The sequence below is a fragment of the Tachysurus fulvidraco genome, chromosome 13, assembly GCF_022655615.1.
Source record: "Tachysurus fulvidraco isolate hzauxx_2018 chromosome 13, HZAU_PFXX_2.0, whole genome shotgun sequence".
Taxonomy (NCBI): Eukaryota; Metazoa; Chordata; class Actinopteri; order Siluriformes; family Bagridae; genus Tachysurus; species Tachysurus fulvidraco.
This window is the reverse complement of record NC_062530.1, coordinates 29,157,170-29,173,179: the sequence shown is the minus strand read 5'-3', so window position 1 is coordinate 29,173,179 and position 16,010 is coordinate 29,157,170. Positions and strand designations below refer to the sequence as shown.

Sequence of the window (16,010 nt, the reverse complement as noted above, 5' to 3'; positions counted from 1 at the left end):
CCTGTAAGTTATGCAGTAAATAGCATTTAAGCAGGGCAGCTACTGATGGTGTAGACAAGGAAGCAGTTTACGACATGCCATACAGTATGTTATCTACAGATGGAGCAGGAAGATGTACAGTTCATTAACCAAACAGAGTACCTGAATGTGACAGACCAGCGACTGAAGTCAATGAGGGAGCACACTTGGAGAAATGATGCACTACAGGCCCTCAGAACCACAGTCCTTGCAGGTTGGCCGGATGAGAAAGGAAAAATGCCACACATTATCAGAGACTTTTGGCTATATTGAGACGAAATAAGTGCACAAAGCATTTTGTACAGAGGCCAGAAAGTCAGTAATTGCAAATCACTGCGCCCAGAGATGCTTAGATGCATTAAGTCACATAGGAGAAGATGCATGTTATCATCAAGCTTGTGAGATGTTGTATTGGCCTAGTATGCAAGCAGAAATCAAAGTCTTTGTGAGTAACTGTTTGACCTGCAACAAATTTGCACACAACCAACAGAAGAAACCATGATGTTCAATTAGAGTACATCCCCACCAGGCCTTGGCAAATTGTCAGCATGGACTTGATTATTCATCGGAGCATTTCTCAGGTTTTTAGAAGATTGAATTGCTTTCGGAGCTATCTGAAGAGACATCAGGCACTGCAAGGCTGCTCAACTTGCTCAACATGGCCATCCAGGCAGAATGATCACAGATAATTGTGATCATTCTGCGTGTAACAGCATGTAGCAGCATGTAGCAGCATGTAGCAGCAGCAGCGTGTAGCAGCAGCAGTGTGTAGCAGCGTATTTGGAGCTCTCGCTTCTTCCAAGCTTGTAGCCATCCTGATATTTTGGTTTTGTGTTATGCCATATGGAACCAGGGGCCACTGAACCTGCATTATCGCCGACAGTGGGGGCTCACCGATAGCCTTAGCCACCGGTTAGGCACATATGGTTGTGTTGCGGTTAGATTGTTGGTTTTGTGTTATGCCATACTGAACCGAGGGCCACTGAACCTGCATTAATGACGACAGTGGGAGCTCGCCGATAGCCTTAGCCACTGGGTAGGCACGTATGGTTGTGTTGTGTTGCGGTTAGATTGTAGCATCTATGGTCATATAACACAGTGTTTGAATTATTTGAGCATCGCATTTGTTTGCTTGGCTGAGTATTTTTTCAATTCTGATTTATCTCAAGATACTTTAACTACTTACCTTTGACATCTTTATTTATTTGCATCCACTAGCATCCACCCGGTTCCACTAGTACACATTACACACTGACTCCCTACCTTTTACAAAGGGAAAACACATCGGCAATACATCTTAAACCTACAATAATCTCTCGATATACGTTTTGATATTGCTACATCTTATTTATTTATTTGTTTTCCCAGCATCCACTTCTAGCCAGCTAGCATAACCAGCCTGTTAGCCCGGCTACCGCTAGTACACCTTTTCACCCCATTATCTCTGTTGTACTCGCTCTATAACATCATGTCGGTTACGTCTCTGCCTTTGAGTGCAGGTGAGGACACGTTCGAGCTGCACTCAGTGGAACTGGAGCTGGAGGCCGTGGGGAAGCAGATCCGTGACCTACAAGTAAAGCAGGCCATCATCCGCCACGTCTGTGCTACTGTGTCGAAGGGTAAGGCTCGGACTCACTGTTTACCTGGTGCTTGTGTTCTTGATGTCGCTGTGCAGGTACCTAGAGTCTTGAGCAGAAACACCGGAGCTGTGGTTCTTCATGCCGGCTCAAACAACACCAGCCTGATTTCAACACCCTGATGGAAACTGTGTCTGTTCCCCGAGCAGTGAGATCAAAAAGTAAATACGTGAGAAGTTCTCGAAATAATAATAATAAATAATACTGTAATTAGACCAGAAAAATGCAGAAGAAACAAATAAAAACAGTTCCTAAAGTTAGGGCTTCTGAACATTAGATTGCTTTCACCCAAAGCACTTATTGTAAATGAAATCATCTCAAAAAATAACCTTACTGCACTCTGCCTTACCGAAACATAGATTAAACCAAATGACTACATTGGTCTAAATGAGTCTGCACCATCAGAATATATCTATAAGCATGAGCCTCATCAGTCTGGTCATGGAGGTGGTGTTTCCACTATCTTTAGTGATTACCTTACTGTTACCCAGAGAACACAGTATAGATTTAATGTCTCTTCCTCTAGCGACTGTGTACAGACCCCCAGGGCCCTACACAGATTTTCTTCGAGAATTCACAGACTTTCTTTCAGACCTATTGGTTAACTTTGAGAAAGCATTAATTGTAGGAGACTTTAACATTCATGTTAACGACACAAACAGTGCTTTAGGACTCAATTGGGCTTAAACAAAACATCACTAAAGCAACTCATCGTCGTAATCATACACTAGATTTAATAATATCCCACAGAATAGATGTCACTGATATAGATATCATACCACAAAGTGATGACATCACAAACCATTTTCTCATAATGTACACACTACCTGTGGAACAAACTAACTGTGTATCACCACGCTATCGACTCGGTTGAACTTTTATTCCGACCACTAAAGACAGATTCACAAATAACCTGCCTGTTCTGTCTGGACTTCTAACTGTAAACACAAACGACCTAGATGTAATGACTAACAGCATAGGCGCTATATTCACTAGCACATTAGACACTGTTGCCCCAATCCGATTACAGAAGGATAGAGATAAAACGCTTGCACCGTGGTATAATAGTCATACTCACACCCTCAAGAGAGAAACCCGTAACCTCGAACAAAAGTGGAGAAAAACTAAATTAGAGGTTTTTAGAATTGTGTATAAGCACAGTATGTCCAGCTATAGACAGGCTCTAAAAGCTGCTAGGGCTGAGAACCTGAGCAAACTCGTAGAAAATAACCAGAACAACCCCAGGTTTTTATTTAACACAGTGGCTAGATTAACAAAAAAACTGAAATCTGAACACACTATTCCATCACAGTTCAGCAGTAAGGATTTTATGAGATTATTCACTGATAAAATCGAAAGTATCAGGAATAAAATAGGTGGCGCTCAACATATGAGAGCAACTAGTGACCTAGTCTCACCTAAGGCTCTAGACAAACTTTACTATACAAGCACAGGGCAGGAAGAGTTAGATTACTACAGCTAAATCAACAACTTGTTCACTAGACCCCATTCCATCTAAATTACTGAAAGAAGTGTTACATAAAGCAGGTGAGCCTCTTCTTAATATTATTAACTCAAGTCAAGTCAAGTCAAGTCACCTTTATTGTCACCATCACCTGGCACATGTGCCTTGGTGAGTGAAATTCTTGGGAGCGAGCTCCAGACATTGCAGAACCATTTACATACAGTAGTAACATAAACATAAATAGAACAGTTTACAGACAGGTTAGGAAAAAAAAATGTGCAAAATGCTCAGTATCATTGAAATGTGCAAATGTGGAAAATGTGGAAAGGGTGCAATGTGTTCATACATAGTCAGTACACACAGTGTACTGCTAGACATATATATATATATATATATATATATATATATATATATATATATATATATATATATATATATATATATATATATATATAACCATACATATATGTATGTATAAGTATAAATATAAATATAAATATAGCCATTCCGGAGTCAAGCCGATCACATGCACTCAGAACATGTCGCTGATGAACCAAACCAAGTTTCGTAGCGATATGGCATTGTTTTTAAAATCTCGTGACCACTAGGTGGCGCTGTCACGAAACGTTGCATGTACCCTCAGGTCATGACTATAATGACATATACCAAGTTTCGTGTCAAAACGCATAAGTTTTGCAAAGATACAGCCTCACGTCTGTTTTGGCGTGCTTGCCACCATGTATGTTGCCACGCTATAAGAGAAAGCATTGGTCTATCAAAAAACTTTTGATAACTTTTGTCTAGGGTGTCTCTAGATGCTAGATACCAAAGGACATGCAAATCAGACAAACGGTCTAGGAGGAGTTCGAAAAATTATGTTTTACGGAAAATTCAAAATGGCGGAAAGGTATTCATGACAGAAATTATGTCATATGGAGCATTCGAATCGCCATGAGCAAAGGATCCAAAATTTGCAAAAACTGTGTCTCTAGGCCTTACCAGTCAGCAGTTATGAACATGAACATAATTGGATTTTGGACTGTTGGTGGCGCTAAAGAGTTTGAGCTAGACAAACCAAAGTTGCTAGATTAACTTGTAAGACTGGCCTATACATGTGTGCCAAATTACATAACTTTCCTACATACGGTTCTATGGGCTGCCATTGACTTCAATGGAAGAAGAGGAAGAATAATAATAATAAATATAGCTGCAAGCAGCCATTCCGGGGTCAAGCCGATCACATGCACTCAGAACATGTCGCTGATGAACCATACCAAGTTTCGTAGCGATATGGCATTGTTTTTAAACTCTCGACGCCACTAGGTGGCGCTGTCACAAAACGTTGCATGCACCCTCAGGTCATGACTATAATGACATATACCAAGTTTCATGTCGACATGCATAAGTTTTGCGAACATACAGCCTCACGTCTGTTTTGGCGTGCTCGCCGCCATGTAAGTTGCGACGGTTTGGTATCGTTTAACTCAGCATGCCTCAAGGAGTCTAACGACACCTCCTTCATGATTTTAGACTAAAGTTTGCAGTAGTTATAAGCGAAAATAGCTGTTTTTAAAATCTTGTGACCACTAGGTGGCGTGGTCACGAAACGTTGCATGCACCATCAGGTCATGACTATAATGACATACACCAAGTTTTGTGTCAACACGCATAAGTTTTGCGAAGATACAGCCTCACGTCTGTTTTGGCGTGCTCGCCACCACACAAAATGGCCATCCGAAAACCGTTTGGTATCGTTTGACTCAGCATGCCTCAAGAAGTCTAACAACACCTCCTTCATGATTTTAGACTCACGTTTGCAGTAGTTATAAGCAAAAATAGCTGTTTTTAAAATCTCGTGACCACTAGGTGGTGCTGTCACGAAACGTTGCATACACCCTCAGGTCATGACTATAATGACATATACCAAGTTTCATGTCGACACGCATAAGTTTTGCGAAGATACGTCCTCACGTCCGTTTTGGCGTGCTCGCCACCATGTATGTTGCCACGGTATACGAGAAGGCATTGGTCTATCAAAAAACTTTTGATAATTTTTTGTCTAGGGTGTCTCTAGATGCTAGATTCCAAAGGACATACAAATCGGACAAACGGTCTAGGAGGAGTTCGACAAAGTAGGTATTACGGAAAATTCAAAATGGCGGAAAGGTATTCATGACAGAAATGATGTCATATGGTGCATTCGAATCGGCATGAGCAAAAGTTCCAAAATATGCAAGAACTGTGTCTCTAGGCCTTATCAGTCAGCAGTTATGAACATGAACATAATTGGATTTTGGACTGTTGGTGGCGCTAAAGGGTTTGAGCTAGACACACCAAAGTTGCTAGAGTAACTTCGAAGACTGGCCTCTACATGTGTGAAAAATTACATAACTTTCCCACATACGGGCTGTCATTGACTTCAATGGAAGAAGAGGAAGAAGAAGAAGAAGAAGAAGAAGAAGAAGAAGAAGAAGAAGAAGAAGAAGAAAACCGACAATAACAATAGGTGTCTACGCCCCTTTGGGGCTTGACCCCTAATAATAATAATAATAATAAGAAGAAGAAGAAGAAGAAGAAGAAGAAAACCGACTATAACAATAGGTGTCTACGCCCCTTCGGGGCTTGACCCCTAATAATAATAATAATAAGAAGAAGAAGAAGAAGAAGAAGAAAACCGACAATAACAATAGGTGTCTACGCCCCTTCGGGGCTTAACCCCTAATAAGAAGAAAACCGACAATAACAATAAGTGTCTACGCCCCTTCTGGGCTTGACCCCTAATAAGAAGAAAACCGACAATAACAATAGGTGTCTAAGCCCCTTCGGGGCTTGACCCCTAATAAGAAGAAAACCGACAATAACAATAGGTGTCTACGCCCCTTCGGGGCTTGACCCCTAATAATAAGAAAACCAACAATAACAATAGGTGTCTACGCCCCTTCGGGGCTTGACCCCTAAATATAAAGTATTATATACATGTAATATTATGTAACATGTTAAGGTGCAATGGACTGTACAGATACAGAAATGTCCTGTGGTACCGATAACTTATTGTCAGATAGATTGTTATTTTAGATTAGATGCAGTGTGTGTGTGTGTATAATCCCATGTGTATTGATGCAGTACGAATACCGTGTGCGTGTGTGCATGTGTGTATAGTCCGATGTTGAACTGTTGAATATGCTGTGTGCTGTGTTATTTATGGCTGTTAATTAGTCTGATGGCCTGAGGGAAAAAGCTATCCCTCAGTCGACTAGTGCGGGATCGGATGCTGCGGAGACGTCTTCCTGAGGGGAGCAGAGAGAGCAGTCTGTGGGATGGGTGGCTGGAGTCATTAATGATCCTCCGAGCTTTCCTTATGCACCGCCTGTTGTCTTCCGTGTGATGAAGATTTTGGACCTCCACTGAGGTGAGGCTGAGAATCCTGAGACATCTACAGATGTACCAGCTCCAGTTGGACTCCATCATACCAAGAGGAGATCTGAGCTCCATGTGATCTTTACAACAATTCAACATTTGTTTGACTGTATATTTGTAATCACACCCTCTAGTGTCACCCATATGAGGATAGGTTCCCCATTGAGTCTGGTTCCTCTCAAGGTTTCTTCCTTACCAATTTAAGGGAGTTTTTCCTTGCCACTGCTGCCTGAGTCACCTCAGACTTGCTCATTGGGGATAAATGCATATACATACATAAATACATACATACATACATACATACATACATACATACATACATACATACATACATACTGTCCACTATATGTATGAATTTTTTACTATATTAATTCTCTTTATTTTTCCTTATGTTTACCTTCTGTTCTATGTTTCTGTTCTGTAAAGCTGCTTTGAGACAAAGCCCATTGTAAAAAGCGCTATACAAATAAACTTGAATTGAATTGAATAATGTAATAATAATTGCTGTTGTGAATACAGTTGCTGAAACTCACTCTTGTGTGTCTGCCTTTTATTTCGATGCCTTTGTGAGACCCAAACACACCTCTCACACACATATATTTTATGTATGTCTTTCTGGATAAGGGTGTCTGCCAAATGCTGTAAATGTAAATGTAAATATATTTTGTGTATTTGTCCTGTAGTGATTTGTATTGTATTTTGTCTCACACTGTTTGCATTAGGTTGTACACGATGCAGTTTAGGTGTCTAGGAAAACTTACTTTATGTCCTTAGCTCTGTGTTGTTTCATGTAGCACCATGGTCATGGACAAAGGTTTCATTTCACTGTGCACTGCATCATATATATATTTGACAATAAAAGCTTCTTGACGACTTAATTTCTGATGATAATACCTGATCCTGTAGGTGGCACTGTGCACAGCTGACTGTGTTGCTGACTGTGCACAGCTCATCAATCATGTCATACATGTTAACATTTCTGTGTGAAACCATTTGAAATAAGTAATTTTAATTATGTAATAATTATGTTGATGTCTTTATGTATGTATTATTTAGCTGTTTGAATAGAAAACCCTTAAAATTGAAGTTTGATAGTGAAATCTCAGCATAATAAATAATAATATATTCTAATCATAATTGTGATGATTTTTCCCTTCATTTCATTTATTAATATCTGAGGTATCCCTTTGGTATCAATAATCTACTACACTTTACCTCAGTCCAAATTCTTGTATATCGATCGTCCTATTTGTCCTCCATGCAAATGTTTTCATGTTATCTATTATTGTTTTGGAACAATTTAAAAAAATCAGACCTTTTATAAAACAGATTTAACAGACTTTATAAACAATATACAAATACACATTATTGTTTGTTGAGTAATGGACTGCTAATAAATAAATATTTCTTTTCTAAACCTTTTGATATGATGAATTAACCCTTAGCAGTCATGCTACAAACAACATATTTTAATATAGTTTATCAGTGTCATTTTTAAAACATTAAGATTTTAACACAAAGAATGTAGCTTAAAAGTGTCATTTCAAAACATGTTTCTTCTTTATTACACTTTTATAAACTTCTTGAACAAAGATATTTGGAAAAAACTAATTAAATTAAACTTCAGCCATTAAAAAATTAAATACTTGAACGTCAGTAAACAAAATATTCTCAAAATCTGAGTTTGTGACAAATCAAGTGAACAAGTGAATAAATTTACAAACATTTATCAGAACACAACAAACTAAATGAATGACAGAGAGAGAACATGTGAGTTAATTAATTAACACTCAGAATGAATAACTGACTCTAATTTATGTCTTTAACAATACATTCTTAAATAAAACTGTAATGTGTCTGTTTGTGTTTTCCCCTTGTTTCTGTCTGCCGTCTCTCCCTGATGTTAATTGTTTTGCTCCGCCCACTCATTGCTCACCATGGACACTAATCACATTCCATCTCTTCCCCAGGTGTCTTGTCTTTGTCTCTAATTGTCTCTGCTTTGTTATTGGCTCCTGTCCACTATATCTACTCTGTCTGTTCACTTCCCTGGTGTTGGTCGTTGTAGGTGTTTGGTTCATGTTGTTCTCTGTTCCTGTTCCGTGTCCTGATCTGTTTTGCCTGCCTGTATGTTTGTTTCTTGTTTTTGTCCAGTAAAGTCCTATCTGCATTTGGATCCTCTCTTGCCTTTTGTTTCACCGTGTCATACCGTGACAAAAACACTGTAATAAAACTGTCAATAAAACTGTCAATAAAATGGAACAGAAAGGTAAAAATTGTATACACATTAATATGTGATGTGTGTCATGACGCGGGGTAAGGAAGCAGACCCAAACGCAGGATAGCCAAATCAACAGGGTTTAATAACAAAAGGACATGAACAACACACAGACTAGAGACAGGACAAAGACAACAGTAGATTCCGCGCTGCACAAGGCAACGCGGCACGGTTAAATACACGGGGTAATCACAATAGGAAACAGATGTGTAGACAGGGAGGAGCAGCCGAAGGCGGGGCAGACGCGTGACGAAGAACGTAAACAGATGCACGTGGCCAAAGTCCGGGCTGAGTAATGACAATGTGTTTTAATGGAGTAATATATTTAATAAGTGTAGTAGAACATTGTGAACATCTTTGAACACCTTTTATAAATGATCTGTTTTATCGACTTTGTCCCAATCTGTACTGTGCCCCTCCTCCTCACACAGACACCCCCCTCCTCCTCCCTTTCTTCATTATGAGCTGCGTGCGATGACATCACCAGGCTTTCCGGCCATTGCGCTTTATCATTGTTAGCATGTTCCCCAGATCATAATCTCATGCTGTTACTGTAGCGATTTTATTTTGAGGTAATTTTGAGAAATAAAGTGGTAAAGTGTGAAAACATTCATTTTTGCGGCAGTTTAAATGGTAAAAAGTATATAGAAGTTGAATGTATGAATGTAGGTTTATTTTCTACTAAATCATCTCTCATGTTTTAACCTGAATTGTGAAAACCACTGAACGTTTCTAGTGTTTTAATTTATTTTAAATATATTGAGAAGTTTGGATATTTCCCTTCTATTTATAGCCGTAACTATAGAACAGTAGATAGTAGATAAAATGTATAATGTTAATAATACACAGTTGAATAGCTACACAATGTGTGTAATAAGATACTCAGTATGAACATATTGAGTTCAATAAAGTTAGCCTGTAGCTGCTAGATAACAATATTAATGCTATTATATTAATTTCTCCTTATAATGCAGTACAGTGAACAGAAACAAGACTGACTGAATGAATTTTTTTGAATATTTCTCATTTATCTAATTTAAAATAACAAAAGTAAGTAGTGTTTATCAAGTTTACCAAATATCCATTATAAAAACAGATCAGTCATTAAATCATCACACTGCTGGGTTTTATTTTCACAATACAGCTGTTATTTATTTTATTAAACTCACAGCGTTCAGTTCATTGTCAGGTTACATAAACTGACCTACATATTGAATACACTCTCTCTCACTCATTTTCTACCGCTTATCCAAACTACCTCGGGTCACGAGTAGCCTGTGCCTATCTCCGGCGTCATCGTGGCATCAAGGCAGGATACACCCTGGACGGACTGCCAACCCATTGCAGGGCACACACACACTCTCATTCACTCATGCAATCACACACTACGGACAATTTTCCAGAGATGCCAATCAACGTACCATTTTTGCACGTTTGTCACACTTTAATGTTTCAGATCATCAAATAAATTTATGCAGGTTTTTAAAAGAAGGATTTTATTATTAAGGGAAAACTAAATCCACATCTAAATGGCCCTGTGTGAAAAAGGCTACCCTTCACAGCAATAACGGCGATCAAGCATTTGCGATAACTTGCAATGAGTCTGTTACAGAGCTGTGGAGAATTTTTAATCCACTCATCATTACAGAATTGTTGTAATTCTGCCACATTGGATGGTTGTTGAGCATGAACCGCCTTTTTAAGGTCATGCCACAGCATCTCAATAGGATTCAGGTCAGGAATTTGACTAGTCCACTGGTGTGTTTTGGATCATTGTCCTGCTGCAGAACCTAAGTTAGGTTCATGATAAGGACACGATAATTGCAATTTGCCATGTCACTGTGTTAAAAGTACATTTACATCTACTACTGCAGAGAGATTTACAACAGTCTCCCAGAATTATCATCCATAATTGGATTGCAGTCTGACCCACAGAACGTGATCACTTTAAAAGAAAATAATTAGAGACAAAAAACCTGCGCCCTGGTACAATGACAACAAACAAACTTTAAAACAATCAGCTGGTACATTAGATCGTAAATGGCATCAAACTAAATTATCAGTATTCTGATTAGCATGGAAGAAAAACCTTCATAGCTACAGAAAATCTCTTAATGCTGCTAAATCAGTGTATTTCTCCAGCCTTATTGAAGATAACAAAATTTAATACTGTAGCAAACTTAACTTGGGGGAAAAAACACCATCTAATTGTAGCAGTAATGACTTCATGAATTATCAAAAAAAAAAAATAATTATAACATGAGGCAGAAAATTCAGACAAATAATTAAATACCAAACAATTTGATAGATAATGCCATAGATAATATTTCTGTTTTTGATCTGTATTTAGACCATTTTAATCCCCTTTTAGAGACTTATTTTCACCGATTTCCTCTTCAAAATTATCAACCTGCATACTAGATCCCTTACACATGATTCTTTAAACAGATACTACCAGTAGCTATCCAACCCATTCTAAAGATAACAAATTCTTCCCTTACATTTACAAATCTCCCCTTTATCTCCAAGATCCTAGAAAAGGTTGTAGCTCAGCAGTTATGCTCACACCTACATAGGAATAATATTCATGAAATGTCTTATTCAGGATTTAGGCCTCATCATAGCACAGAGACAGCGCTGGTTAAAGTTGTAAATGACCTGTTACTGGCCTCTGATTAGGGTTGAGTCTCTTTGCAGGTATTGCTTGATCTTTTTGCAGCTTTTGATACCAGTGACCATGATATTCTACTTGATAGGCTAAAATATGTTGTTGGTGAACTGGGATGTCTCGATGATGTCTCCTTATCGCCCTCGCAAGTCACTCAAGTTTGCACACTGTGGAGTGGTGGAATGCTTTACATCACCTTATGTCTGTCTCACCTTCTGGCTCTAGCCTTTTAGTTTTGTTGCCATAGCTAGTCATAACATTCATCACATGTCATATTATTGCCCATCACCTGGTTACAATCATACCTAACAATTTTCTCCTCTCTCTCAGCTGTATGGTCTGGTCTTTATCAGCAATCAGGTCTGTGCTGAACTCAGAGTTTGCAATGACCCATTGATTCATAAACTGTTGTAGAAATTACATTATTTACATTTACATAATTTTCTGTCCAGTGTGAGGATCGGTTCCCTTCCCTCCCCAAATGAGGATCGGTTCCCTTCTAAGCCTGGTTACTCTCAAGGTTTCTTCCTCGTATCATCTCAGGTAGTTTTTCTTTGCCGCCATTGCCTCCAGCTTGTTCATTAGGTAATATTAATAGAACAATACAACATCAATACAACATTTATCATACTGTATATTTATAATCACACCCTCCGGTGTCACCCAAATGAGGATGGGTTCCCCTTTGAGTCTGGTTCCTCTCAAGGTTTCTTTCTTCCATTCTACAGTAGGGAGTTTTCCCTGCATTTGCATTTTTGGCCACTGCTGCCTTAGTCACCTCAGACTTGCTCGTTGGGGATAAATACATAAACATTTAAATATATCTAATAATAATAATCTTGAATTTTGTATACTATTAATCTTTATATTATTTTTTATATTAAACTTTTGTTCTATGTTTATGTTCTGTAAAGCTGCTTTGAGACAACGTCAATTGTAAAATGTGCTCAGTGTTCAGTCAGCTCACCTTCAGTAAATTTACAGAAAATGTGATTTTACAGTAGAAAACGTCTTTTCTTTAAAAATAAAAACCATTTTAAATAGTGACAAACTTCCCAGTTCTAAACAGTGATCTGTCCTTCTATTCACTTTTTACAGTTTTTTCCACACTAATGAGGGTGGGGGGAGTGTGTGTGTGTGTGTGTGTGTGTGTGTGTGTGTGTGTGTGTGTGTGTGTGTGTGTGTGTGTGTGAGAGAGAGAGAGAGAGAGAGAGAGAGAGAGAGAGAGAGATTCTCCTCCATGTTGTATTTTAAACTCCACCTCTTGTACTTTGATGTCAGTTCACAGTGAAAGTGAAAGTCAGCAGGTCGTTTTTGTGACGAGAAAAAAAACGAAGCTCTTTCATGAAAGATCACAGTGAGTACATGATTATAAATCTGTAATATGTGAATGTTAAGCTTATTTAGTAAAAGAAGAACATTTGTGTCTTACACACTTTATTGTTCTTTTTATCAGATTTAACGGTGTACTGCAGCATCTTAGCCTTAGTGAAGTGAACAGACCTGTGTGCCATGTGGTGTTTCTTACACGTGTAAAATTTACAGGAGTTTGTTAGAGAGGGAATAATATTCATATTCATTATAATATTTCGTGACATATTTCTAATATCTCATCTTCCTTCTCTTCAACAAATGCAATAAGCAGCAATGACCAGAATAATGGTGCATCCTGTTTGTAACACACACACACACACACACACACACACACACACACACACACACACACACACACACACACACACACACACATGGCGCCATTTTAGAGTAGAGAGAATAAAAACCATCGAAGTGTAAAATATAACTAATTATAGTTTTGAGAGATTCTGTCCTGAATCATTAATCTTACAAGTCAGAGCTACGACAGATGCCTACACTTGTAGATAATATTCAGGATGTATTCAGGATGATATCGTCTATTTATATTTACCATTTTTTAAATCGTGAAGCTTTATGACGAACATCATCCTCAACTTAGAACTGAAACAGATGACCATGTGTTTCTGTTGCATTAGACATACACGTGTATTGTTGAAAATAGGAAAAAAATGGCCCAGGTTTTTTACTAGATTCATTATTTTTTTTAGTGCCATGTTTACAGGACATTTATATTAAAATGTCACATGCAACCACTTGTGGACCTGCAGATATATTACCTTTCCACATTTTTAATGCTGTCAGTAATAAAAAACTCATTGTTTGTTTAACACTCTGTAGAGGTTTTGTGCTATTATACAGTCTGCATTTCTACTTATTTTCTTACAAGCTTTGTTACGATTTAATATCACAAAGTCAGTTTCAGTTATCAGTTACTGATTCACAACAGTTTATTTATTATAATAAAAGATTCCAGACTACTGTGAGGTTTGAATTTTTCTGTATACATGTGTTTAATTTATTTAATCTCCCATATAATTTAAGCTCATATTCCACTAACCAGAGTCTGTTAGAGAGAAAATGGTCAGTATTTCGGTGATAATTTACAGAATCTTGAAAGCATTACTTTATGTTGTAAGTAAGGTTAAATATTAATTCATGCAACAGAAACGTAATTTAACATTCTTCTGTTCTTTTCTTACCAGGATCAAGTTATGTTTATACGATAAAAACATCTGACTGTTTGTTATAATGTCACGGGAGTGTGAGAAACTCCAATCCTCTGAAATGAGTGAACAAGAGAAGCAACACAAGAGGTAAGGATGCAAATGTTTTTATAGTTTACTAAATATTTCTCTAACTAATACAAACCCCTTTTCCAGAAAAATTCTTAAAATTGCTAAAATGTAATAAATGCTAAAATGTGTAATTTGTTCATTCACTTGGGCTTTTAACAGGCAAAAGAACAAAGACAAACTTTATATTTGTTAAATATAAAATATTTAGAAATTGATGCCTGGAGCACACTTAATGAAGTAGTGACGGAGTAATGTTTTATGTATAAATTTATGAGTAATGTTTTAATGTAGTAATGGAGGAACAATAAGACAGACAGGTTTATATTAACACTGTTCTGAAATGTCATTTTTGAATTTTTTTTTATCTGACCCTAATTTCATAACCAGGACATTCTTGTAAACAGCATTTCACTGCATGTCACACTGTGTATGATTGTTTATGTGACAAATAAAAATAGTCAAAAATACATTTAAATGAGCACTTAATCATCAACACATTTATTTAGTCTTTAAGCTTTCTAACATTCAGTGTATAATCTCCTAGTTCAGTGGTTTTGCTACAGGTGTGTGGGGTAATGGCTGAAACCCCCCCCCCCCCCCACACACACACACACAACAGCAATTGACAAAAAGACTGAAGCAATCACAATACATAAAATTAAACTAAAAATAAAATATCAGGATTGTTCAGAAGCTTCAAGCCTTTCCTTGTAGAAGGAAGTCTTGGCAGAAGTCACATTTTAGGAGAACCTGGCCAGGAGTGTACAGTAAGATTCAAGATCTGCATCAAGTTGTGATTTCTTCCACTTTCTCTCAGATGATCTTAGCTCTCTTCTATTGTTGTGCAACACATCTGAAAGCCAATGAGCTGAAGAAGAAATTTTCTTGTGTTTAGTGGGCAGAGGGCAGAGAAAGTCTCCCAACAACACTACAATAAACACACCACTTCTAACACCATTCGCCTTTTTCTTCTGCTTCTTCTTTATATAGCAGATCAGTGATGAGGTCATTGATAAGAGTGCAGGATCAGGACAGGCTGGAAACTCTGGCCTGGAATCAACCTGCACACAGACATGTACAGAGAACACAATACAGTCCACAAAATCACGGGTTGTAACAGTGTGTTATAAAACAGGATTTGTATGATAGAGTCAGTTTAATGTAATAAGCTAACTTCAAAAATGAGAAAGGGGAAACAGAGACCTCTGGTGGTAGAGAGGTACACTGAAAATATGAAGGAATTTTTCTTGAATTGTATAGTTAATCCACTTAGAGAAATGTTCAATACATTTTTACAAAAGTATGTTTGCTATCTGCAGCACACCTAGGAGAGCCCCATGTGCTCATCTCTATAAAGCTGCTCATAATGGCAAAGTCTTGGCCTAATGGAGACAATGGTACTAATAAGCACTTAGTCATTAAAACCCAGCACAGTGTTAGGGTATAAAAACTCTCTCAAATTACGTGTATATTAGCATAGTTAGGACAGTGGTGGATCAGTGTTCAAGACTCTATTCTACTGATAGTAGTAGTAGTAGTAGTAGTAGTAATAGCCTTTATTGTCACTGGTCACAAGTACCGTGAAATTTGTCATCAACCTGTTCAAACATACAATACATACAATATGACAAGGAGGGGACAGGACAGGAAGACAGGGAATTGAAAAGAAATACAGCATAACATGAGGGTAGGGAGGAGAAAAAACAACAACCCCCAGACTATACTCCAGAGGAAGTACAGTGTGGGAACAGGAAAAAACACCTCAGCAACATAAGCACATAAACAGTACGCCATAAACACACGACTTGCAACAGGGGAGGGGACTGGCGGGTGGAGGTAATCCAGCACAGGCAAG

At 37.9% G+C, this 16,010-nt stretch overlaps 1 protein-coding gene across 21 annotated transcripts in view; it reads left to right on the top strand.

Moving 5' to 3' along the window:
• Positions 1-12,702: 12,702 nt before the first annotated feature.
• LOC113634383 overlaps positions 12,703-16,010 on the top strand; it is a 304,384-nt gene continuing 301,076 nt past the window's right edge. For 16 of the 21 annotated variants that reach the window (XM_047822076.1, XM_047822074.1, XM_047822078.1 and 13 more), the window contains exons 1-2: positions 12,704-12,840; positions 14,063-14,173. In XM_047822076.1, the coding sequence (XP_047678032.1) occupies positions 14,109-14,173 (65 nt within the window). In that variant the 5' untranslated portion in view covers positions 12,704-12,840; positions 14,063-14,108. Of the gene's footprint in view, positions 12,841-14,062; positions 14,174-16,010 lie in introns of all 21 variants that reach the window. The other 5 variants (XM_047822095.1, XM_047822092.1, XM_047822094.1 and 2 more) reach the window with 2 other exon arrangements.